The 27,015-nt window shown below is 47.3% G+C and overlaps 1 protein-coding gene across 1 annotated transcript in view; it reads right to left on the bottom strand.

The window, feature by feature from the left end:
- The window catches only part of Map3k1 (mitogen-activated protein kinase kinase kinase 1), a gene marked incomplete at its 5' end in the record, with an annotated part of 65,611 nt that extends 57,351 nt beyond the window's left edge, over positions 1 to 8,260 (bottom strand). Inside the window, 2 exon segments of the mRNA XM_028883566.2 lie at positions 7,759 to 7,868; positions 7,871 to 8,260. Coding sequence (XP_028739399.1) covers positions 7,759 to 7,868; positions 7,871 to 8,260 — 500 coding nt within the window.
- Positions 8,261 to 27,015: the final 18,755 nt, after the last annotated feature.

The following is a 27,015-nucleotide window of genomic DNA, read 5'->3' as shown; positions in this document are numbered from 1 at the left end:
GTATACTTGTTACAAGCTCTGAGATGACCAACAGATGAAAACTTTCAATAAGAAGCCATACTTCATTCTTATTTAGAAATCAATGTGATTTTATACCTAGATTCCATTCATTCTGCGGGCCAGGAAAAACTGATGCCCCAAATCGTGATGCGGGATGATGCTATGATCTAACAGCCAGCCCTGTCTCTCCAGGTGGAGCTAACTGTCCCAACAGCAGGCGGCCCTACCATACCTCTGCCATAAAGGACCCTGCCTGCTGCCTGCAATGCTCTCACACTGTGCTCCTTTAACTACTGCGAGCGAGGCAGGAACACAAAACAACCAAGACTGCAACACCCTATAAGCAAGTGCCGGTCTTGCACAAACGCCCAGACTTGTAAAACCAAAGGGCTTCACAAATCCACCCTTCCCCGCCCCGCCCCCTTTGGCTGCCGGGCCTTCTCTCAGGACTAAACCGTGTTCTAGGTAAGGGACTGCTGGGTTCAGTTACTGCCTGTCTGGTTCCTGTTACTCAGGTCCACGGCGCCTGAAATCCCATACAGCGCTTGCCCAGCAAATCTTTTCTTTAAGGTGAAGGTGAACTTCTACTCATCCCAAAGTGACTTACCAAGATCATAAATCTTAGAAGCCAGTTTTCAAAGACAAAAATCCTGAAAGTATATCTTAAGTTTAAACAACGTCCTGAGAACTTGGTAAAAAGAACAGTTTTTATATTAAGGCCCAACACTCTTCCCTATGGGTGAACGTATTCCTGTGTGCGTCCTCAACTCCCCAGTAAGTACAGAAGAATCTTGGGCACTGAGCAAACTCCTACCTGAGCATGACCACGGGCTCTAGACCACACTGAGCTGACCTACTTAATGGAGGCACCAGGCACTGTCACAAGTCCAGAAACTTCCCAGCCAGCCTACCAAGAACCTGTAAGCCGGGTCTATGCTTTTCCTGCTGGAGCCCCCCTCTCGGCTAGGTCATAAACTCCATCTGACCAGAGGGAAGAACAGAGAACCACCTGTCTGAACACGCCACGGCGCTCTCCCTCACGTTCTGTTTCAACCCAAGCTGCCAACCGTTCAGGACGTACCCAGCGTTTTGCTGGGTGCTCCGCGCCTACCCAGCCACAGCCCTGCCCACTCGGGTCACGTGGACTTCTGGGGCTAGCAGTCATTCAACAAAGGAGTTAAACTGAAAATCTCAACAATGTCAACAGGGATGCCGCAGACACAAGAGCCAGACAGGGCAAGGGGAAGGCTTCCCTACGAAAGGGGCAATGGACTAAGATCTCCACAGTGACGCAGCCTTAAGGCCTGAGAGAAGAGGGCAGACAGAAGGGACATGAAAAGCACTGCCCCCAGCAGGAGGCAGCGTTCCCAGTTTGAGGAAATGAAGGGGTAGGGGGTGGGGCCCAGGGTACAGGGTGAGCCAGGATGGACCTGAGAGGTAGCGAACCAGCCAGCCAGGGACTCCTGAGAGAAAGTTACGGATTCATTTGTTCTCTATTTCAACGAAAAGCATTAGAAAAGCTTTTGGACTTGATAGGATTCTTTTCATTTTTCTGGAGGGAGGAAGCCAAGGTTAGGTTTACATTTAAATGGCCACCGAGGCATGTAACATGGAAAGAAGTCCAGAAGGGCGGGAGTGGGATGCAGGGTGCCCAAGAGTTCAGTCTGTAGGTCTATGAGAGATGGTGGATGCCTGAACTAGGGAGGCCAGGCACCTGAGAGCCAACAAGGCTGAGGGAGAGGGAGGCGGGTGCCAAGGAGGGTTCCTAGGCCCTCTCTCTACACTTAGTGCGCAGGAGGGGGTCAGAAGAGGGTTTGGAAAGAAGAGCAGGGTCGGGTGCAGTCTGCAGTCCAAAGAGGTCACAACCAGGAAAACAAACTTCAGAGTTATTTGAATGGCCAATACAAGGAGACAGAAGAGGGACAGCTAAGGGGCTCCCTGAGGACTTAAGTCTTAACATCCCAAAGGTAAGGACAGCCTCCAAGGAAGAATTGTTAAATTATTTTATAATTACACCTCAGTTACTGAAATATGCTGATAATTGTTATAGCTTTGACATTATAATTGTCAACATTTCCTATGGCTGCTAACTACATACCAGCAAACTGCTGCTCCACACCAAGCAAGGAACAAAACATGAAAATTCATGTTGGGAAAAGGGATGAAGAATCACGGTCCTGATACGATACCTGGTATTCAGAATGCTGTAGGACCTGTTTGAAGACTGATAACTTATCAGTTAATGATTATTTGAGCCATCCAGAAAGCCAAGCTCCCACCTGCCATCTAGTATCTATCCCACCCCCCCTGCCCATGCCCTGGACAGATACATGACAAACTAACTTATTTCACTAACTAGCACGGTGTATACTGTACCATGCGGCTCCAGAGACTTCCTCTTGAGTCTTCAAGAGGTCCAATGGCCACAGTAAGAATTCCCTGCTGACAGCCAAGTACTTTAAATGTGTACCTAGTTAGGACTTCAAAACTTCTGCTTAGCATTCTATAACATCTCAGTCTATAACATCCAAGTATCAAGCCAACAACCCAAACGCAGACGGTACAGCACTCCCTTCCACACAGACATACCGGAATCACCTGGGCTGTACCACACACAGGACAGCAAACAAGACAAGGCTATCGTGATCCCCTTACACCCTGGAGCACACCTTTGCCTTCCCCTGCACCGTGTTCCTAAGCATCAAGAGTTGCTTCTGCTAATAACAAGGACTGAGCTTTAAAACCAGTGCTGGCAGATACTGAATTTCCTGCTCCCATACGCTCATTTTAATTTTCTCTTTGAACAGGGAAAAAACAAAGCAGGCCTGAACTTGCAGCTTTGTCGACATCCCTCTAAATCAGAGCAGGCTGAGGGCATGAATCGAGTCTGTATCCACTCACTAGCGCTGGGACCCAAGCCCACAGAGTGTCTGTTCTGAGAAGAGAAGGAAACCGGAGGAAAAGAGCAAACACCAGGCAAGCCAGGCAGACGCAGGAGAGGGCAAACCCCCATCTTTCCTAGCTACTGACTTAGCCGGCTGGGGAGCCAGGAACTGGCCTCAGGGAGCTGGGAAGGTGTGGCTGTATTCACCTAATGGTGTGGGGGAGGTTCGGAGCACTGCTTTTAGTCAGTCTGTCTGTCTGTCTCTGTTTCTTTCTGCACTTAACATAGTGTGGTGAGACATGTTCCCTCTACAATCCACAAGCAGAAACAGAGGATCTGTACTGGTGACCTTTTTTTTTTTTTTTTAATCAACCAGACCACTGTCTTGCAAAGTTCATCTACACTGAATAAATGAAATCTACAACAGTGAGGACACTATTCCAGCTTCTTGGTCCCCTCTCACTTATGACTGAATGCTGCACAGATCTGAGAAACATTCAACACTCATCATTCATTCTCTTTTCCGGAGTGGGGGGGGGAGTGGAGGGGCACAGATAATATTTACTTGTAAAACACTTGCGCCCGTGCAAGGCTGCGTCACAGATATGGGTCATAGCTGCACAAGCAGGGAGGGTCCAAGGCAGCCCTCCCATGACTCCTACTGAACAACCAACTCCCTTTTTAAAGTTCATCAATTAACTTAACAATGAACTTGAAAACAAAAATGGAAACAGCAAAAACGAATGAGAGGAAACGGGCAACGGAGGCAGGCTGACTTGGGTTGAATCCTGTCTCTTGTCTGCTAGCTGAGTGATCACGGGGGTTTTTATATCTCCAATTCATTTTTACCTCCCTGAACGGAAATCCTCATGCCTGAGAGGGCTGCAGTGGTGATTGAACAAGGTGGCCTACATCACCTGCCTGCCCCACAGAAGGCAAGGAAGGCAGCAACTACATCAAAACACACACATCTGTCTACAAGGCCAGCAAGCGTGTCCAGCCACAGGTAAAACCCTGTGGTTTTTATGCTTAGCAATCTGAAGAGGACCAGACTACCTTCCCCGCTCGGGTGAGTCATTTACTTTGATTCCGGCCCTCGCTTCTTTCATGATCAAAAATGCTCTCAAATTATTTCTTAAAGACAACTTGGTTACTTTTAATATTGCACATTTCAGTGATCAAACCCAAGGCCTTGCTCATCATGCTACGGGCCGGGCACACATTCTTCTACCTCTGAGCTCCGAGACAGGCCCTTTTTACATTCTTAAGCAACTCTAGCTTTTAACTAAAGATGAAGCAAGGCCAGGACGATCTAAAGGGAGATGAGAAGGTCTAAAGGAGAGACAGGACACACGTGACCCCCAACAAAGCACTCCACGGGGAAAAGTGCTCAGACGCAGGGCTCAGGAGCATCCTCCACGGACCAAGCCTTTCCCAGGCCGTGTTTTCCCACTTTCTTCCGTCCACATTACCGACCCCTGGCCCAAGCAAGCACCTGGAGCAGAGAATGCCAAGGCAGTAATACTGACTCAGCACCGTGGAATGCCCCTCGCGTTTCCTCAGGATACCCCTGACTGCTTGTCCCTCATCACTTCTTCCTTTGGAACTGGCCATCAGGGTCAAGGACAGAGCAGCAGACTCAGCCTGGGCAAACTGTAGCTGCTTTTTTTTTTTTTTGGCTCCGGTTGAGAACAACACAACAACCCTTTCTCTGCACATTTTGAACTCTTCGGGGCCACAGTTCGGCGACCATCTCCAAAACATGCAACACCCCATGCTTGGCCTGCTACAGAACTGGTCCTGGCTAACAAACTGGAGTCCTTATAGTGTACTGGAAATCACATGGTAAGGAATGCTGGCTGACCAGTCACTCTTGCCAAGATCAGATAGGAAGAGAAACCAAAGCTGGCAACCACTCTCGCCCGATAGCTCTCTTCCAGAGTCCGATTTAATAAGGTTAATCTTTTAAAAATACAGTAATTTCCTTAGCTGGTTTAGAACAAAACCTGGAGAGAATTTCTGAGTACAGAGCCCTAGGAATTCATGCCAGGCTACCTTCTGGGGCTACTGCTACGACTTGAGAGAACCATGCACTCAAGGGTCGAAGGGGCTTATTTTTAGGCTTATTATTAACGTTCTTATACCTCCCTTCTAGCGAAGGGTCAGTTATATTTTTGGCCTAGCAGCTTCTAAAAGGAAGTGAAACTGAGGCCTCTGAGGAAGCCAAGGCGGCTTATGAAATATCTTGCGTTTTAAGCAACGCTAACTAACGTTAACAAGCACGGCCTATCTTGCTCTCTCTTTCACGGGGCAGCAAATTGATAGTGTGGTGGAAGCCTACAAAAATAGGATGGAGTAATTATATCTGCCAGACTCACAAGGGCCCGCTCAAGGGAGAGCAGCTCTGTAATTTCTCTTCAGAGGCAGTAAATAGGAAGGAGAAGCCCCCCGAGCTGTAATGTAAGGAAAAAATCCCCGGCCCTTGGGCGCCACTTACAGGCACAGACGTTCACTGCCCTCCATCAGTTACTCCTCTGAAGGAGAAGGGGCAGGCACACAATCTTTGGTTTTAACGAAGGTCCCATACATTATCGTTTACAGATGTGTATTTTCTACACTTTCAATTTTTAGACTCCAATTTGGAAACTGGATTAAAAAAAAAAAAAAAAGCAACCCAACAAAAACGATGCAATAGTTCTTCGGACAGACGGAGAGGGTCTTCAGCCCTTTATTTACTACCACTGAGAATAACACCACAAAATATTAGTATTAAATTTTCCTCTTCAAAGTATGAATGTGAACTACTTGGAAAGGGGGAAGCACTGATCAACTGAGATTTTATATGACTGCTTTATAATCATTTCCCCAGGACTCTAAATGATAAAACAATAAAGCATTGTAACAGGAAACACAAAATACACGGCATTAATTCCGTATACCTTTTCTTTGTGGTATAAGCTTTATACCAGCAGATTTGAAACTTCAACCTAGTGCTACAAAAACGGGGGGGGGGGCAACTATTATTTCAGAAGTAAATTTAAAAGTGCATTTTAAAATATAGAGAAGCAATAGTTTACTGCAAATGAAACCTTCACGTATGACATTCAAGATGCACCAACAGCATTCTCACTAACAGATTTTATTTTTAAAGGCTCCTGTACAATTATAAGCCACTTCTCAAAAAAAAAAAAAAAAAAAAGAAAAAAAAAAAAAAAGAAAATGCAAAAATGAATCCCAGATGACTCAGTCATTCAGTTCTACCGGCCTTCACCGTGGTCCTGATTTCGTGTCCAGAGGCCACACTAAATAAAGTTCTATGGCGTCTTGTAGTTGTTTTTATACTACACGCATAGGCCATTATATTGACTATAATGCTTAAGTGAGGCAGGCTGCATTGTCATATAAAAAAAAAAAAACAGGTTTCACAGGACTAGATAAAATTAATTCCTCAAAGCTGGAGTTACTTCTTTTTATCTTCTTCTCTCACCTGCAGACGACCTATGGTAACAGTTGCCACCTAAGATTTATTCTGGTTAGGTTTTCCTAATCCTCGCAGACACAGGAAACCCCATAGGAAGGTAGGTATCCACTTCCACTGTGCACACCGAGAGCTGCAGGATACTGCCTACCTTCTTCCCATACTGCCTGCCGGGGTACAGACCGGGCTCGGCATACTTTTTACTACCGGGGGGTGGGGGGCGCTGGGGAAGAGAAAACCGCCTCCCAGTAATACATGGACCGGGATTTTAGACACTCCACTGCACAAACAGGGTCAAATTACTTTAGATAACTAACCGAAACCAAGGATTCCTACTGTCAGATTCGACACACAACAAAACACTCTCCACCCATAGTAAACGTCAAGAAATTCTACCGGGCCACCGGGCGACGATCACGAAAACACACCCAGCGACTTCACACATCCGTCCAGACTTTAGGCTTCTGTGCATTTTTAAATCAGAATTAAAAAGAAAAAAAAAAAAGTATCATCTACTCAAAGAATTTCCTTTAACAGAAAAATTCCCAGTAGTCAAAAAAAAAAGGGCGAGGCCCAAGAAAGAGCCGTTGGTGTAAACTATCTTACGCACATCCTACTTCTGGGGCCCCGGAAGACCCCCGCGAGCGAAGCCCGCAGCCCCGCACCGTCCCTGTCCCCCGCCACGCAGCGGGGCTGCGGGGCGCCGTCCCCAGCGCTTTGAAACTGAATGGCTGACACATCCGGTCCTGGAGCCCACAGCATTCCGCCAAACGCCAACTTCAAAGGCGGATTCAAACTCCGGGCACCAGGCGCTCTCGCCCGGCGAGGTGCAGGAGGAATCCCCAAGGACACGCAGCCAGGGGAGCCACGAGTCCCCGCAGACCCGGCCACCCCGGCCGTCCGCAGCGTCCGCCCGCGTCCATTTGACAGGCGTTGACCCCTCGCAGTCCCCGGAATCCCCCGGCCGCCGCCCCGGGGCGCGCCGCCTGCGCCCGGCCCAGTACCTGCCGGCGGGCGCGCGTCCCCGTGGGGCCGAGGGGCTCTTTGCTGTCACAGCGCGCGGACCCACCGCCGTCACCTTCGCGCTCCGCGTCCCCCCCCTACCCAACTCACTGCGCGCCGTGGGGCTCTCCCGACCCTCGGCCCGGCCCCGGGAGCCCCGCACCACCGCGGCTCGCACGCCTGTCACATGTCCGCAAACAATAACAAACTCTCCCCGCACGTTCCCGTCCCGTCCCGGGCGCCGCCCCGACCTTCAGGGCTCGGGGACGCGGGGGGCCCCCCACGCGCGGAGCCTCGGAAGCCGCGCTCCGTGCTCGCTTCATTCATTGCCCGCCCGACCTGCCCTTCTTGCCCCGGCCCCGGCCCCGGCTCCCGGCCCCGGCCCGCCGCTCACCCGGAGGGGGCCGCTGCAGCGGGAGGCTCGGTCCCCGCGGGGCTCCGGGCGCCGCTGTCCCGCGCGGCCGCCAGCTCGGCAGGGTGGGCGCCGCCGCGACTCGCCGCCGCTCCGGGGGCGCCGATCCCGCCGCGGGCTGGAAGCCGCTGGTCCCTGCAGCCGCGTCCGCGGGCTCCGGCGACGGGGACGTGGACCGGCAGGGCGGCGAGGCGGTGAGGAAGAGCGGCGGCTCGGGCAGCTGGTCCAGCTCCACACTCCGCACTTTGCGCAGCTGCCGCCGCCGCCAGTCCGCGCGCTCGCGGCCCGCGCTGCCCGTCTCCCGCAGCAGCCCCGCGCCCGCCGCGGGCGCGCCGCTTCCCTGGAGGGCTCCGCCGCCGCCGCCGCCGCCGCTGCTGCCGCCGCCGCCGCCGCCCGCCTCGGGGCTCGCCGCCGCGGCGCCCGGGAATCCCGACGACGACGCGCGATCGCCGCCGCCGCCGCCGCCGCCATCTTCTCTCGCGGGCTACATTCGCTCGTGCCTGCGGGGGAGGGAGGGGGCGGGGAGAGCGCAGGGGGCGGGCGGAGCGGCGGCCGGGAGGGCGGGCGGGCGGGGCGCGGGCGCGCGCGCGCGGGGCCGCGCCGCCGGGAGCCCGGGAGCGCGCAGCGAGTGAGCGAGCGGGCGAGCGGGCGCAGGTGGGAGGGCCGGGGCCGCGCGGGGCGCTGTGCGCCGCGAGCCCGCTGCGGCCAGGTAGTTGCGGGGCGGCGGGGGAGAGGGTGTGTGTGTAGGGGGGAGTAGAGGGGGGGACGCGCGGCTCGGCGGGAGCTCGCCCACCCCTTGAGCAAGCGGCAATCGGGGCTGGAGTCGGTGGCGCTGGAAGGGGACGCGAGCGGGAGGACTCCCAGCCTGTCACTGCACGCGCTTAGCGGCGAGCTCTTGGGGACGGGAGAGGGGTGGGGGGGGGACGATCCCCCGCGCGCACCGCCGGCGCGCCGACGCGCAGGTGGTGGCGGCGCCCGGGACTGTCGCCTGCCGCAGACTTAAAAAAAAAAAAAAAAAAAAAAAAGGTCGTCGTTCACCGGAGGGACGCGAACGCCTTCTGTTTGGAAAGCAGACCTCTTGCTTTGGCCCGCCCTCGCGCCACAAATAACACGACTTGAGATTTCCTGCACTGCCTGGTGCGCGGCTGAAACCGTTGGTTTGGGACACCCTCCCCCCCACTCCCGCCGGCTACGCAGCGGGACCAACCCGGGTCTCTGCCAGCGGTTCCTCGCCCCCCGGTCTTGGAAAGGCAGGCACCGACCGAAAGCGGGAGAGCACGTCTCGGGAAGGAGCCAGCGCTGTGCCAGGAAGCGCTGGATCTTGCCATCTTCCACCAGCGCCTCCCCTCCCCACCCTCCCCTTCGATGCTCCCCGCCGCACGTCCGTCTTCCTGGCAGTCAGGTGACAGACCGGGTTCCGGGGTCCCCCACCCCCTGCCGCTCCCAGGTTGTCCTACGCGGTGTCCCTTGCCTTTCCACTGCCCGAGAGAGAGAGAGCCTTTCCGGAGAAGGCGCTGGGGATAGGAAGAGCAGTCTGTACCAGATAGTGATTTTTTTTTTTTTCCCGGACCACTTTTCTGCGGGAGAGAGAGCTGCTAGGTCTCTATCTCGCCGCCCCTTGTTTTCCTCTAGCTACTTTGTCTAGAATAGGCAATCTGGCAGAACCCAGGAGCTCTAGATTTGTTTTGTGAAACGTTAAGAACTGAGGCGTGGGGGAGGGGCAAGAAGGGTTTCTCTCGCGGAGAAAGCGGGGAGCGCTCCTGCATTTAGGCAAAAGACTGAGCTATCTACAATAATTCATTTAGCTTCTCTAAAATGGATCAGATGAAGCCCCCACCCCGTCAGGTGCATAATGCCAGCTGGAGAGCAAGGGGATACAAAAGGGGATTTTTATTAAGGTCCTGACTTCAACTTAAGCTCAATGTTTTTTAACAGTGCTACAACATCTGGCGTACTATACTTTTCAATGGTTAACATTAAAAGGTACAAGTTTTGAAAGTTTAGATTAGTCTGTTCAAGCTCCAGGTCTACATTTAGGCTATAATTATATGCTCTTTTAATGGTAGACAAGCATAACATCCAAACCAAACAGTAGTTATTTCCCAGGTCTTCCTAGATCGCCACACCCACCAAATCCTAAATTGAAAAGGATTAGCTTCCCTGGTTTCTACTGAGATCTAAAATAAACTTGAAACTGGCACACTCATAGGTACCTATAAGTGAGAAAAGCCAGGGCAGGCCTTTAGCCTTCATCTTTGGACCAGCTTTGAAAGTTTGGCCTGAGTGGCAAAGTAAAACAATAAGAAAAGGTGACTTTTGCCTCTTTATTTGTACAGTAGTTGAACTGTCAAAAATGAGGAGCATCAAATGAAGCACAAATGATTAATTACAGTTCTCTGGCCTCCACATAACTCGGTGGGGAAATTTAAGCGCTGTTTTCCCATAGTTTCTGGTGTTCTGAGTTCCATTTCCTTTAGCCTTTCATGGACGTATTCCGGTTGTCATTTCGCATGGACACACGGACACACAATTTTCCTACAGAGATAGTCAAAGGATCAGATTGACTAAGGAAGTCTTCCCTCTACTATATTGTTGATATAAAGTCTTCTTTGAGAGCAGTTGACTGGATAGGTTCCTACCCAACTTTCTGAGTCTTAAGCATGGTTAAGTGTCTCCCCCCTCCACCACACACACACACTACCCCCACCTCCCCCCTGGTTTGGCACTGTTTGGATCCTGCGCTGTATTCCTGCTCAGAGGCATATGTCAAACGGCAGGCTGCTGTAGGCTCTGCATGGCATAAATTTGACGCCATGAATTTCCCCCTCGTTTCTCCACAGCTAGGATTCCCAACCTCCTGGTTTCCAGTCTCACTTGGACTTACACTTAGCAGTGATTTCCTGTACACCGACCGTTTCAGTAACTTTTACACCGAGCATTCCAGGTCGCCGCTCCCACAGAGGGCTGCCGGGAATGGCCCAAGTCACACTCGAGCTGCTCCACCAAGTTCATTTGGAGGATAAACACGGGGCATTTCCTCATTGTGCGCGAATATCAGGGCGTGAAAATGGAAAGACCTATGTGCTAGCAGACTGTTTCGGCCTGTATTTACTCAGCTCCTCCTTTGCACAGGCAAGACTTTTTGTTCCTCTCCGCGGGGTATCGGGGAATGAAATGTTTTCATCTACAAATATTTTTACTGGTGGGTGTTTGTCAGGCTGACTGACATATGCTCATATGTTTGTGAGATCCGTCTGTGAGGAAGAAAGCCAAGAGTGAGAATGAGTGGCTGGAGAGATGGCTCCCGTTACATCAGCGTGCTTGCTGCTCTTCCAGAAGACCTGAACTTGGTTCCTCTTCCAGAAGACCTGAGCTTGGTTCCCGGCACCCAGTTCACAACCACCTATAACTCCAGCTCCAGGAGATCCAACACCCTCTCAGGCTTTCTTGGGCATCTGCACACACAGCATATATGTGCGCGCGCGCGCGCACACACACACACACACACACACACATAAGTAAAAATAAGAATTTTTTAAGAGTACTACCTTGAGACTAAGATAAAAGCTGGCATTTTGTCATGCTTTTTCAAATAAATATTTATTTTGGATACTTACTAGAGAAGTGAAGCCAGATCTTGTTTTGTTCATGCTGAGACACTGTTGTTAGGCCTTTCCCCCCACTGTTACCCAGGTGACTCCAGATGTTTTAAGTCATCTGTGGACACTGTAGGTAGCAAATCTAGTGTCCACATGACTAGTTCATCCGTTGCACACACCAGCTGTTTCTGGCGTGGTGGTGTGCCATGGAACATCCGAGGGAAGCCAGCATGCAGTAAATACTCAGCGCCTGTGCCAGGAGTGTACTTGCACACTTCTGTTCACACTAGGTGAGTTACAGGGCCCATGAGAACCCAGTGAAGTTGTCACACCTGACGACACCTATTACAACCGCCCTTGTGAAACTTAATGAGATATTATTCAATTGATTATCAGAGCGATAAAATAGGAGTATGAATGAAAAATGAAAGTTGTCAATGAAAGCTGAACTAAGTGTTTCAAAGAATGAATGAGGGCAAGGCATGGAAAATATTCGCTGTCAAATCAGTTGTGGTTATGATTGTTATATAAAATATGGGGAAGAGAGTATTCCCATTTAGAAGAATTTGCTTTGCAAGTGTCTATGAATACCAGCTTATAAAGACAATGCAATTTGTAGGCAGGGTGAACTGTGAGGTGGATACAAGGAAGTATAAGCAGAGGTCCTACACTAGAAAAACAACAACAATTAAAAACCCCAAGATCCCACCACCAAATCCTAACGCCAAACCAGCAAAGTGAACAAAACAAAGCCCTGCTATTTAAATGAGAGTAAAAACGGCTAAGGTACATGCATGCGTATAATTCCTTTTGAGTAGGGAATATCTACAGAATTCCCATGCATTTACCTGTATGGTAACTAAAACCAGAAAGTAAATTTTATGCTGATGAAAAATAGTCAAAGAGATTTTAAACTTAAGAATAAAGGGGAAATTTATTTATTGATTTATTTATTTTAGAGACAGGGTCTTACTGGGTAGCTCTGGCTGTCCTGAAACTCACTGCATTGACTAGACTGGCCTTGAACTCACAGAGATCTACTTGCCTCTGCTTCCTGAGTGCTGGGACTAAAGGTGTGGGCCACTATGTCAGGGTAGAGAGTTACTAAATTTAGTCATCCTCCATAGCAAAATTTTATCTGTCTAACATGCCCTAATCTTCAAATCATTTGAATGAGCCAAATTGGTTCCTGATGGAAGAGGATTTATTTGTGAGACAGGGTCTTGCTTGGTAGCCCAGGGTGGGTTCAAATTTATTATCCTCTGGTCTTCCCCCTTCTAGGTGCTGGGATTACAAGTGTGTCATTATGCCTTGTGGTGGCTTTCTCTCTCTCTCTCTCTCTCTCTCTCTCTCTCTCTCTCTCTTCTCTCTCTCTCTCTCTCTCTCTCTCTCTTCCAATTTGAGGCCAAAATTGTAAGGTATGCAACATTGTTATCCACTAGAAGATTGATATTCAGTAAAATATAATGCAAAACACATTCAAGCAACACAGACAATTTTAGTTTTCTATTAGTCACACTTAGGAGTGAGTAAAATAGTAAAATTCATTTCAGCAATGTATTTATACCCTAAATATTTAAATGGATATTCACACAATACACAAAATATTGTTAATGATATGTGTCATCTTCTTAATCGGAACTGGTGTGTTTTATATTTATAGGATATAAAACATTCTCAAACATTTTAGCTCAGACTCCAGGCTTTTAGCCCGCTAGATCACTGGTTCTCAACCTGTGGGTCGAGACCCCATTCAGGACATCATATCACATATTTACATTACGATTCCTAACAGTAGCAACAATTACAGTTATGAAGTAGCAGCAAAAATAATTTTATGGTTGGGAGTCAGCACAACCTGAGGAACTGTATTAGAGGGTTGCAGTTTCAGGGAGGCCAAGAACCATCACAGATGCACATGTTGCTCGTGGCTACTGTAACACACAGCAAGTTCTGTGACTGTCATGTCTAATTGTGAGTTTTATGGACTGCAGAATGTCTGATTAGGGCATATTGGTATATGACAAAAAATATCCACCTGTATATATTCAGAAAACAGAAGAAATGGCAGATATGTTAGTAACATATAATTTAGTAACTCAGCTTTTCTACGTCTAGGAGTCTATCCTTTCAAATAAATTTTGATGACTGTGATCAGAGTGTCTTTCTTAGCTATCATTCTGATTCTGTTTCCTTTCCTCAAACTCTTTCACGGTTCACCTCAGCACAGAGTATAGAACCTACTCTTTCATGCCTGTCACAGGAATAGCCCAGAGATCAAAGATCATGGCTTCTACCTGTATGGCACGCCAAGCGTCCACATCTCTAACCCACTACCATCAACTGTCCATTCTCCCCTCACTGCACGTCAGGTGAGTTCTTCCATGCTTTTTCCCCCGGACCCTCTTCTCCTGAAAAGACCTTCTGAAAATAAATCCGCCCAGCGGCGGTGGTGGCGCATGCCTTTAATCCCAGCACTTGGGAGGCAGAGGCAGGCGGATCTCTGTGAGTTGAAGGCCAGCCTGGGCTACAGAGTGAGTTCCAGGAAAGGCGCAAAGCTACACAGAGAAACCCTGTCTTGAAAAACAACAACAAAAAAAAAAAAAAAAAAAAGAAAGAAAGAAAGAAAGAAAAAAGAAAAGAAAAGAAAACAATTCCACTTCATGCCCAAACTCTCACCCTTCTGATACCATCAAGAACAGAGCAGCAGTACAAAAGATGACCCCACACATCTTTAATTACTTCAGAGGTAATCTCTGAGTCAACAGTAAATACATTCCTGAGGCTCCTACCTGAACTGAATTTTTTTTTTATAAATACATAATTGAACTTCGTTTGCAACTTTAAGTTTTGATATGATGAGTGTCTTACGGTTCCTGTTGCTGTGAGGAGACACTATCACCACAGCAACTCTTATAAAAGAAAACATTTAATTGAGGTGGTGGCTTACAGTTTCAGAGGTTCAGTCCGTTATCATCATGGCGGGGAGCATGGTGGTGTGCAGGCAGACATGGTGCTGGAGAAGGAGCTGAGAGTCCTACATCTTGCAGACAACACAGGAAGTGGTGTGATACACTGGGCGGTAACTTGAGCATATATGAGACCTCAAAGTGACACACTTCCTCCAACAAGGCCACCCCCACTCCAACAAGTCCACACTCCCTAATAGCGAATTACATTCAGACTACCTCAACTGGTGTGACAACGTACCAGAGATGGTTGTATTTAGCTGCATACGTCTGGGTTTTCCACTGATGGGCTGATTGTATTGGCATGAGGAATAAAGTCATGCATAATTTTAAAATTTTGAAAATGAAAATTGCCTAGCTTTCTGAGGCAGAGCTTTGCTATAGAGCCCTGGCTAGCCTCTAACTCACTACTATGTAGGCCAGGATATCCTCAAACTTGTGTCAATCTTCTTCCTGCTTCTGGTGCTCAGAGGCATTACATGTGTATGCCACCCTGCCCAGTTTTATGAAATGATGTTGAAGCTTTTATTTTTAAACATACTAATTACATTTCACATAATTTATGTTAAATTCATGAAGACAATTCAATAAAGTATTAGTTTTATCTTTAAATTAACTTTGTTATGATTTTTAAAAGGCAAAATTAAGCTTAAAATACAAAGTTCATGGCTAGTAAAAATTTGAATAATTATTTAAATGAGCTGGTACTATAACTTCTTGAAAATTGAATGCTATTAAATATTTTATTAGAATACAACTATAATTCCACCAATACACAGCCACATAGTTAACAATGTATAGAAGAGCAACACATTTCATATGTTTTGTTTTAGTCACACAAATAGACATTTAAGTATACATAGTTCTCAATATTATAAAATTATCCTTAGCATTTTTTAAAAGCTTTATTTGTATTTTATGTGTATGGGTATTTTGCCTATGTGTGTGTGTGTGTGTGTGTGTGTGCACCACATGTGTGCAGTGCTTGTGGAAATCAGACGAGGGTAGTAGATCTCCTCGAACTGGAGTTATAGATGGTTGTTAGTTGCCTTGTGGTAGGTACAGGGAATTGAACCCAGGTCCTCTGCAAGAGCAGCAAGTGCTCTTAACCCCTGAGCCATCTCTCCAACTCCGTTCTTTAGCATTTGTGTACAGATGTGAATATTACTGATGTGTGAATAGTTTTGGGAACTCACAAAATGGGCCACAGAGAGAAGCAAGAGTTCCAACCCTCAGGCGACTAGGGTGCTCTGTGCCGTTATTCCAGAATCCACCAGCTTTCTACTATTTTAAGAGATTAATTTGGCAAGTTAATACATCAATCATTTATTTTCTTACTAAACACTTCAACCAGTGACACCCCACCTGATTACAAGCCGATGTTCTCCAGCGTCAGCAGCACATCTGTGAACCTTGGTCCTTTCCAGTTATAGGCAAGCCTGTGAAGTAACACTTCCCTGGGGTTTTGTGGGGCGTATGGTTGGGGTGATGGGTTATGCTGAGCCACCACTGTGTGACAGCACCGTGGTCCTTTAATAAATTTGCTTTTCCAAATTTGGGACACCCAGCACACTCTAAAGCAGAAGGTCAAGTGCAGAGTTTCCCCCAGGTCTGAGGGAGGCACTGCTGGGCACCTGCTAAGGGCCGGGCATTCTTCTGGGTTCTTGGAGTAGAGAAGATGAGATAGCGCTTGTTGTCTGGGGCAACTTACAAAATCTTCTTGTGTTAGGGCTGCTTTTGTACAGGTCCACATTTCCAACTGCTACTAAGCTGTACCTGGGAGGCATGCCCTCTTCACCGTCCTCACTCAACCTCCCCAGGGGTTCTAGCTAGCAGATACTCAATAAGTAGGAGCTGATTTAGGTGGTTACAAAACCCTGTATAAAAGTTCTTAGGATATACCCCTGAACTCCTCTCCCTGCGCCCCCACCCCCACCCCCACCGGGGACAAACATGAAATTTCCTCGTAATATTGCTTCATTTACAAATTTGTGAATTCAGTTTAGAAAACACTCAGGATTTGTTTATACATAATCTAATTGTCTTTTCTGTGTGTAATGACGCATGTATGTGGGGTGTGGGCGTGTATATGTGGGCACATGTGCAAACGTGTGTGGAGGCCAGAAGTGGATATGAGTTGTCTTCTTCTATTGCTTTTCATTTTATTTAATGAGACAGGGTCACTGAACCTGGAGGTTATTGATCTGGCCAGGCTGGCTGGCCAGTGAGCTCCAGGGATCTCTCGCCTCCACCCCTGCCCTCCTCCTCCCAGCCCTGGAGTTACAGTCATGCCTGGCTTGTCCTTGAGTGCTCGGGATCAGATTCAGGTCCTTCTACTCATGTGACAGGCATTCTCCACAGCCCTTCTCACGGTCTCTTTTGAGGATAATTGGTGGCGAGGAGAGATTGACGGGCAGAGAGATTTACAGTGAATCCCCAGGAAAGCTTAAGGAAGATAAAGAGTGGTGAACGCAGGACTTAAAGCTTCTCTTCTGGAGCCTGTGGGACTGTTGGTGGAGGGAGGCAGGAGGAGAATGCCACTCATGTGTGTGAAATTCATTCTTCACAAGGACGGGAGAAAGGCCTCTGGAACCAGGAGCTGATGCAGCCCCCCCCACCCCCCCCCCGGCCCTCAGTGAGGACAGTGGGAGTCACCACAGGAAGCAGAACTTTGAAAAATGGCTTGGGGTTCAGGTGGTACTGTGGTTCATAAAGACAAAAGTCAGTGGACATATGGAATAGAAACCTAGGGGGAAAAAATCTCTAAAACACAAACACAGTTCAAAGGATAGAGCAAGAGGATTCTAAATGTTTTTAGAGAGCAGGTGCTGAATATTATTAAATATAATTATAAATGTTTATTGAGTACTTACGGTGTGCCAGGGCAGTGGTAAGTGCATCATATCATTAACATTTAGTCTACATAGTAACTCTCTGACGTAGGTATTGTAATCACTTGCATTTTACAGACATGAAACAGAGAGGGCAAGTAACTCAGCCAAGGATATTCAGCTAGCAACTAGAAGATGTAAGATTGGAACTTAGTCTGTTTTCCCAACACATTCCTTTAACCTCAAAGCTGCTTTGATGTCCTTCTGAAGTTAGTTGCTATTGTTTTCTTAATAGACATAAGCACGTTCATGGGCCCTTTCAAAGGCCTCGTCTCAGTGTAGATATAATTCCCTAGTGGCTCCTTAAACTTCTCAAGTAAAAGTTAAACCAAGAGGCTCTTTACCCAAAAAAACCTTTGAATGGGGAACAGGATACTACACTTTATGGTCTTTTTTTTTTTTTTTTTTTTAACCTAAATTCAAAGTTGAACCAAACCTCCTATTTGAAAAACAAAATTCTGACCAGACATAAGACTTCAAAGACAGAACTTCCAAATCACTATGGATCTTAAAATTCATTATAAAAAGAACCGGAAAATAATATCTTAGCATAAATGGCCTATGAAAAAGGATGGTAGAGACAGTTGCTCATAAAATTCTCTCCCCATCCACTACCAGGCACAATGAGGAAGCAACTAATTGCCTTGCCAGGGCCTGGGTATCCCATAATGCCTTGCAGCTAAGTATTCGAGCTGTGGTTTGGAGAAACGGCACATCTGGATGCAGATAACCACAATGGTTCAGCAGTTGCAGAATCACAGAACAAAAGGATCCGTGGGTGTACGGATGGAGGACAGTTTAATTTCTTCCCAGGAATTAAGCTATTTTATTGTCTTGAGCCATCACTCAATATACTTGATATGGTCATCTTGCTGAAGTAATGCAATAGAATTTTCTTTGTCCGCTCACGTGTGATGAGACTTACAGCTTTTGCCGGCAGAAGGAGCATGACCCCGTGGACAAGTGGGTTGTGGTACCTGACAGGCCTGTGTCTGCATCAGCTCTCCCCTGACAAGCAGTGGACCTTCATATCAATGAGCTACATACCCTTCACCCACCACTAATAGGGTGAGGTAGCCGTCACCATGGGAGGCTTCCCTGTTTTCTCTCCCCCATATCTCCTCTCTGGTGCACACACAGCGGGTTCCACGGCAGTGCCTGCATCTCTCGGGCCCCTGAGGGTTGCTTTGCTGACTGTACGGCAAGCCGGAAGTGGCCTCTTACCCTGGGCAGGCCTCAGCTAGTGACAGGAACAGAGGTAGTGCCTTGGAGCTGGCTGGTACCAACTGATGAGATCTTAGAGTGCACACTTCTTCCTAATTCCAAGTCTAGATAGAGCTAGTGCTTGGGCAGCTGGAACTTGGCTATCATGGGGATACATACACAGCAGAAACTGGCAGGCACTGCGAGTCAGAGCCCCCCCACCCTCCCTCAGAGCTAGCTGTTAAATATTGACCAGTGTGTGCTAGTCTGTCACCTGTGGGTGAGATGATTCAGGGGTGTGTTCCATAGATATCTCTCTTCCTTTCTTCTGTCTCTGTCTCTCCATATATATGCAGGATTAAGCTCCACCCCACACACAGAGGTGGCCAGCTTGGAAAGGCAGCTTTCCTTGGTTCTCTTCTCTGTCTCAGTTCTTCACACCCCTGTCAGAGTTTCTGTCACTTTCCAAACGACAAGAACCCTGTACCACAGTCTGCATTTGGGGGAGCTCAAAGCAGGAGAGGAGAGAACAGTCAGAAAAGTTGAAGTTCTAAAAAAAAAAAAAAAAAAAAAAAAAAAAGCGCAAACAAAGCCCTCTACAAATGCTAGCTGTTCCTGATGCCCAGACGACCCATTGACACTACTGTATGACAGCTAATTAACCAGGCATCGAAATAGTGCATTAAAAATCAGTTGTTCTAAATATGTGGATTGCCTTCAATGGCTTGTAATTTTCTTTATTTTCCATAGTTTCATGATCATTAAAACGGAAGTCTCTGCTCCACCCAAGCAGATGACGTTAACTCCAGAACATACTCTGGCAAGATGCCAGTCTCCATGTGTCATTTGGCTGGAGGATGGGGGGCTTCTAAAAGCCTTAAGGTCTCTGGTGTGCTTTGGTCCTGGTCTGTGTCAACAACTCTTGGTTTGTTATTTATTTTAGATACTGGGTTGACCTCGTACTTGCCGTGTTTATAAAGTGCCAGGTGCCAGGATGGGATCCTGTTGCATTAACAAACGACAGATTCATTAGAAAGCACTGCCACAAACCACTATCACAAAGATATTCACAGAGATAGAGAGAGCATGGTGGATTTCTATAAAAAAACTGGTTCTTTATGATACTTTCATGGTGACTTTGTTGTGTTTAATAGTAAATGATATCCCCTGTTATTTGGATCTTCACAGTGCTATATATTAAAGGCATGGTCCCCAGCCTATCTGTAGTTCTCCTGAAGAGTGTGGACCCTTTAAGAGGTAGGTTGCTCACTAGAAGGAAGTTAGGTCATTTGAGGATATTGGGGCTATTGTCCTTGTAGGGGATATTGGGGCTATTGTCCTTGTAGGGGATATTGGGGTCCTTGTTCCTTTTCTGTCTTGGCTTCCTGTCACTGTAAGGTGAACAGGCCTCCTTTACCATATAGTTGCCAAAGGCCCACAGTGACAGGGTAGTAATCATGAATGGAAACCTCTGAAAATGCAAGCTAACACAAACCTTTTCAGGTATTAGCCTGAGTACCTCAGGTATTTTGTCATAGCAGTGGAAAGGTGGCTGATACAAGGTCTTATCAGCTACCAGCAGTGAAGATGTTGTAGAAAAACTGATAATTAGTTGGAAAGAAAGGGCCGGAAAAGCCCTCAGCAAGACTCAGCATGTAGCAGTTGGGGCCACCGGGGTGGTGTTGGATGAATTATTCAGGCCTCTGTTCTCACCACACTTTCCAAAGTGTAGTAGGTCCTGAGCCAGAGACGTACATTCACTTCAGCTGTCATTTTAAAGAAGTCTTATCAAACGTGGACAGTGGCCCACATTTTAATTACAAAACCACGACTTACTCATCCCATCTGAATCTTTTAGGGGCTCGAAGCAGGAGGAGAAGACATCTGGTCCCCCTGTTCCCTGCTATCTTTATTCTTGAGTGAAAATCAGAACAGAGGGCTTTCATCCAGGAACCAAAAGGAGCAACAAAGTGTTCTAAAGTTTTCATTATAGCAGACGTTACTGATTTGATGTGATTTTGAGACATAGTCTCATGCAACCCAGACTGGTCTCAAACTTGGTACATAGCCAAAGCCGACCTTGAATTCTTAGTCTGTCTGGGATGACAGGAGTGAGTCATCACGCTCAGCTTTTTTTCTTTTAAGTTTTTTTTTTCCCGTTAAATTACATTTTGTGTGTGTGCGCGCGCCTATGTGACAATGCCTGTGTGGATGTGAGAGGACGACATGCAGGACTCGGTTCTCTCCTTCCACCAAGTGTGTTTCAAGGATTGAAGTGAAGTAGTCAGGCTTTGCCAGCAAGCTCCATTACCCGCTGAGCCATATAGCTAGCCCCACACCCAACTTTTTAAAACCAATTATTTACTTTGTTTGTGTGTATGTAAGGGTGTGTGGTCTATGTGTGTGGGACTTACATGTGTGCACACAAGTCCATGTGCACATGAAGCCAGAGGAGGGTATCTCATGTCCTGCCATTGCTCTCTATTCTCTTGAGACAGGGTCTCTTGCTGAACCTAGAGTTAGGCTGGTGACCACTAAGCCCTACCCAGCAATCCTCCTGTCTCAACTCCCTTCTCTCGGCACTGGGGTTATAGTTGCCTGGATGACCACACCCAGATTTTGATGTGGGTTCTAGGGACTTGAACTTGGGTCCTTGTGCATGTACAGCCAGTGCTTCCTACCCGCTGAGCCATCGCCCCAGCCCCTTCTCTGCAAGTTTTAGAAACAAGGTCTCACCAGAGTAGCCTGGTGGGCTGCCCAGGAACTCGTAGCAATCCCCTCACCTCAGTCAGTTGAGTGCCGGAATCATAGGTGCGTATCGCATGCCTGAATAAAAGAAAATTATTTCCAAGATGGATAGTAAACCAGTCATCCAAACAGCGACTCTGAGGTGTAAGTTCTCTCTCTGAAGAGCCCTCTCTTCCCTTCACACATGCTTCTTGGCATTGAGGAATACAGCTTCTGTATCAGGTGATGTAGTGGGCAGAAGATCTACTGGGCCATGGTGTAATAGAATATGGCACGATGTCTTACCAGTGAGCTCTATGTTCAATGGAGAGAACTTGCCTCAGTGAATAAAATGAAGAATGATCAAGGGAGGCACCCAAAGGCTCACATTGGGCTTCCACATGTGTGTGTAACCATGTGTACATGCACCTCACACACATGCCCATACACATGGAAACATCTATATGCATACACATAAGAGAGATACCTAAAAAATGACATACAGACAAATAAACAACCCTAAACATTGGACCAAGCAGAGGAGACTTGGAAATTTCCTTTACGATGACTCTAAACCACTTTTGAGATCCCAGAGGTTCTGAACATTTTATTTTAAATATTTGCTTTCTTCACTAGGATATTGCTTAATAGGATATTGATAAAATGAATTGCTCTATAGCCCATTTTTTGGTTGGACTGTTGGGTATTTTGATGTCTAATTTCTTGAGTTCTTTATATATTCTGGATATCAGCCCTCTGTCAGATGTGGGGTTGGTGAAGGTCTTTTCCCATTCTGTAGGCTGTCGTTTTGTCTTATTGACCGTGTCTTTTGCCCTACAAGAGCTTCTCCGTTTCAAGAGGTCCCATTGATTAATTGTTTCTCTCAGTGTCTGTGCTGCTGGTGTTATATTTAGGAAGTGATCTCCTATGCCAATGGGTTCAAGACTACTTTCTACTTTCTCTTCTGTCAGGTTCAGAGTAGCTGGATCTATGTTGAGGTCTTTGATCCACTTGGACTTAAGTTCTGTGCACGGTGACAGATATGGATCTATTTCCAGTCTTCTGCATGTTGACATCCAGTTATGCCAGCACCATTTGTTGAAGATAGAACTCTCATCCAGTGTCTGATAGAAGCGGATGCAGAGATCCACGGCCGAGCCCCAGGTGGAGCTCTGGGAGTCCAATCAGCGAGAGAGAGGAGGGATTGATGATAGAGAGATGTTGAGACCATGTTTGGAGGAAGCACAGGGACAAATAGCCAAACTAGTGGAAATACATGAACTGTGAACCAATGCGGAGGAACCCCCATGGAACTGGACCAGGCCCTCTGGATAAGTGAGACAGTTGATGAGCTTGAACTGTTTGGGAGGCCCCAGGCTGTGGAGCTGGGACCTGTCCTTGGTGCATGGGCTGACTTTTTGGAACCTGGGGCATATGATTAGACAATTTGCTCAGTCTTGGTGTAGGGAGGAGGGCACTGGACCTGCCTTGGCTGAGTCTGCCAGGCTGGGCTGACTCCCTAGGGGAGACCTTGCCTTGGAGGAGGTGGAAGTGGGGGGTGTATTGGGGGAGAGGGTTGGGAGGAGGGAGGAGGGGGGAATCTGTGGCTGATATGTAAAATTAAGTTAATTATAAAATAAAATACTGTAAAAAATGAATTGCACCTAAACTAGAGAAGATTCAGTTTTGTTTTATTATTTATTTATTTATTTGTTTGTTTATTTATCTATTTATGTATGTATGTATGTATGTATGTATGTTCAAGGGTGAAAAGTGCATAGAAACCCCTGAGACAGGTGGGAGAGTTGGCCCTGAGGTCATTAAGAGCGGGAGCTGTCCCTGCCCCTCATCTGCTGCAGGACTCAAGAGAGTGGCCCCTACGCCACACTTGGACATCACAGTAGAGCTGAGCCTGAAGGTACTGGTGTAGGTGTGAGGACACGAAAGCAGGAGAACGGTCCTGCCCCTTGTTCCTGGCTGTAAAGTGTGAACTCGCCAAGGCAATGCAGGAGAGTTCACGCTGGTGGTGAGGATGGGGGAGAGCTGGAGGGCTGACCAACCCTGCAACTACCCAGGACCAGAACCAGGGCTATGGGTTGGCCCACCCCAACATCTGCTCCATCTGTGATCTGCTGGAGCACATGAAGGGACCCGTCCTGCAGACCCAAAGCTGCAGGATCTCCACAACACAGGGCAACAACAGGCTAACCAGGAGGAGTTCTAGGATCAATAGTGAGCCCAGCATTGATAGTGTAGCAGAAACCAGAGACCCCGGACCAGACCAGTGACTCTTGGCAATGAATACTTGCAAGTAAAGATATATGAGCAAAAGATTTACCGTGTGACTCACTGTGTCGTACTGCAGCTTCCATGATGAGGTCCTCCCCTTTTCTCCCCTCTTCTTTTTTCTCTTAAATTTTACTGGGGTGGGGGGAGCTACAAGGGCAGAGGGTGGATACGAAGGGACAGGAAATGATTGAGATCAAGATGCATGATGTGAATGACACAGAATAAATAAAAAGAAAGTTTAAAGAAGTGCGTAGACGCCGGGCAGTGGTGGCGCACGCCTTTAATCCCAGCACTCGGGAGGCAGAGGCAGGCGGATCTCTGTGAGTTCGAGGCCAGCCTGGCTACCAAGTGAGTTCCAGGAAAGGCGCAAAACTACACAGAGAAACCTTGTCTCAAAAAACCAAAACCAAAACCAAAACAAAAAACAAACAAACAAACAAACAAACAAAAACATGGCAGCTCCTTTTTGTTCTGTTTGTTTCTGCAGATGGGGTTTCTCTGTGTAACTATCCTGGATGTCCTGCAACACTCTCTGTAGACCAGGCTCACCACAAACTCTCAGAGATCCATTTGCCCATGCCTCCAGAGTGCTGATTTACAGGCGTGGGGCACCATCATCCTCACACCCCGAACCTGGCGAAGGATGTAATACTTGTATTCGCATATTTTCTTTGCTTTGTAAGCTGAATACTTCACATTCATCTTTTTAGAAAATCATTTTCAGAAATTCAGCCCTCTAAAGCAGCGGTTCGCAACCTTCCTAATGCTGCAACCCTTTAATAGGTTTCCTCATATTGTGGTGACCCCCCAAACATAAAATTATTCTAACTGCTACTCCATAACTGTAATTTTGCTACTGTTATGAATCATAGTGTAAATATCTGTGTTTTCTGGTGGTCTTAGGCGATCCCTGTGTAAGGTCCGTTCAACCCCAAGGGGGTCGTGACCCACAGGTTGAGAACCACTGCTCTTAGATACATGCATGCATCAGGAAGAAAGGAATTGGACAATGGTGCCACGCAAACACTTTGCTCTCTGAAGGCCTTGACACTGAATTTTGGGCTAACATGGACAGCTCCAGCTGCAAAGGATGTAGCCCCAGGGATTGTGAATACCTGAAAACAGAGGGTGTCTTACTTACTCTTCATGTTCAATGCTAAACTCTGCTGTTAGCATCCAGCAGGATTCACACAAGTCCACTGGAGAGGGAGCATGGAGGTATTCAAGACTGAATAGTGCAGGAACAAAGAGAACTCAAAACAATGTGTCTCGTCCTGGGTGAGCAGTCACAGGTGAGATTTTTTCCTTGCTTGTCAATGCTTAACTTTAGAGAAGTTCATGGGAGAAAGGCATGCATGCCCTTTCTGATTCGCTTCCCTTTACCAATTAAAATGTAACTGAACTCAAAACGGCAGAAGATCCCCCGGCGTTGCGCTTGAAGTACGTCAGGGTGCAGTTTGTTTATGTGAGTGGAGCGAAGAGACTCTATACTACAGCTCTGGGTGTTAGATTTTAACTCCCACCCCTTAGATGCACAGTTGCGGAATCACTTTAGCCAAATGAGCTGAAGGAGCAACCATCCCAACCCAAGTCTGGTTTTACTTGAAACAGTGAGGAACCAACTTTAATGTACTTGAAAACCTGTCCCAAGAATCCATGCCCAACTGTCTTTTTCTGGCAACCACAGGCAGAGTACTTAACTGATCTGTGCACTGACTTCCTCCTGTATAATCTATATAGTGGAAGGGTTATCATGCACCTGCTTATGGCATCAATGTGAAGAGTGAATGATTGAAACACACAAAGAGATGAAGAAGACACTCCAAAGTGTGCGTCGTTACACTTCTCGATGAAGCCATGCCTACAGCTCTTGTGATGTAACTTTAGAAGCAACAGATTGGTATTTCTTTTCTCTCCTTAGTTGTCAACATTAAAGTCTGCACTTCCTACAAAGACATCCAATCGCCCTAGACTGTTCACAGAGAATCTGCTGTATCTCTGGCAAGGTGGGACCAGAGGATCTTCATATAGTAGAGTTAAAACAACAATATGGACATTAGTAGGTCACAGAAATGAGAGCCCTGTACAAATCAAGGACTCCTTCCCTACCCCCATCATTTGAAAAAGCAGAGTCTATACCAATGGTTCTCAGCCTTCCTAATGCTGCGACCCTTTAATACAGTTCCTCGTGTTGTGTTGACCCCAACCATAAAATTATTTTCATTGCCACTTCATAACTGTCATTTTGCTACTGTTATGAGTTGTAATGTAAACATCTGTGTTTTCTGATGGTCTTAGGTGACCCTGTGAAAGGGTTGTTTGACCCCCAAAGGGGCCTTGACCAACAGGTTGGGAACCTGTGGTTTATGGGCATATGTTCATTGTATGAGGTGGGTAGATCCCTTTTACCAAGCGGACTGGCTTGAGATTTGAGCATCTCAGTATCTCTTGTCCCCACGCAGCAGGCACTGAGCTTTTCCCGTGTTTTCTAAGACGGTCTTCACTTCTCTGCTCCAGTCTCTCCATTTCCATCAGTTCTGGCCGAGTCAGTTGTTCTTAGACTACTGAGTGATTTCTGTCTCAGCTCGATGCTCTCATCTCCTCCCCCTCTCCCTTTTTCTTACGTTTTCTCAATAAAAACGGCTTAGGGAGTCAATCAGTTCTGTGAGTTTTGTTGTGTGAAAGACTGGTTCTCTGATCCCATTCTCACATTCCCCTCCCTGGGGAAGCCTTGGTCGCCACTCAGCTGCTGATCTGGGTTCATCTTTATGTGCCCTTTGAAAATGGGATGTTGCTGCTTCTTGGTTATTTCGACCTGGGTGTCCTCTGCCTTCCTACCATGAGAGCAGAAGAGGGCTTGGTCCTTTCCTTTGCCACTGTTCCCACCATACCCTCCCCACCCACGTCTAGAATTGAGCTTTAATTTGGGTTTTGTAGGAATAGGAACCTGGTGTTTTCACGACTGCAGCTGCTGTTCATAGTTAATCTATGAAAAGTAATTATTATTTCCCCTGAAGTTCGTGTCAACTACTATTGTTTCCATGTTCTGGTTTCTGCTCCTCAGGGTGGTAATGAACTCACCACATGGAAGTTCAGGGTTATTTCTAACCCCCCCCCCCCACAGCACGATGTTCCTAGTATCTGTATCATCAAAGTATTTTAATATTGCCCATCAGATGTTAGCATCTGAGGTCTTACACTGTCCCAAGGGCCAAGTGAGAAAATAGCTTCATCTGTGCACACTCGGAATCCCTAGATGGTCCCTGTCTCAATTGTCTTCCTTCGTCAGTAGTTGAAGCCCATGAGTGCTCTGTAACTCAGATTTAATGATGAACCAGCCATAAAGAACCCCCTGGAACCCACTCATGTTGGTCTGTAAATCCATTTCCTCTTGCTAGCAACAAGTTTGTTTAGCCAGCTTTCTGTTACTGTTTTAAAAATACCCGGTCCAATTAGCTTATAAAGAGAAAAGGTTTATATGGGGACTTGTTGCTTCTGCTCTTGGGGAAGTGTACCTGATGCAGGCAGAGGAAACTGCTGACCTCATGACCTGGAAGCAAA

The sequence above is a fragment of the Peromyscus leucopus genome, chromosome 11 (assembly GCF_004664715.2).
Source record: "Peromyscus leucopus breed LL Stock chromosome 11, UCI_PerLeu_2.1, whole genome shotgun sequence".
Classification (NCBI taxonomy): Eukaryota; Metazoa; Chordata; class Mammalia; order Rodentia; family Cricetidae; genus Peromyscus; species Peromyscus leucopus.
This window is presented reverse-complemented; position numbering and strand designations above follow the sequence as displayed.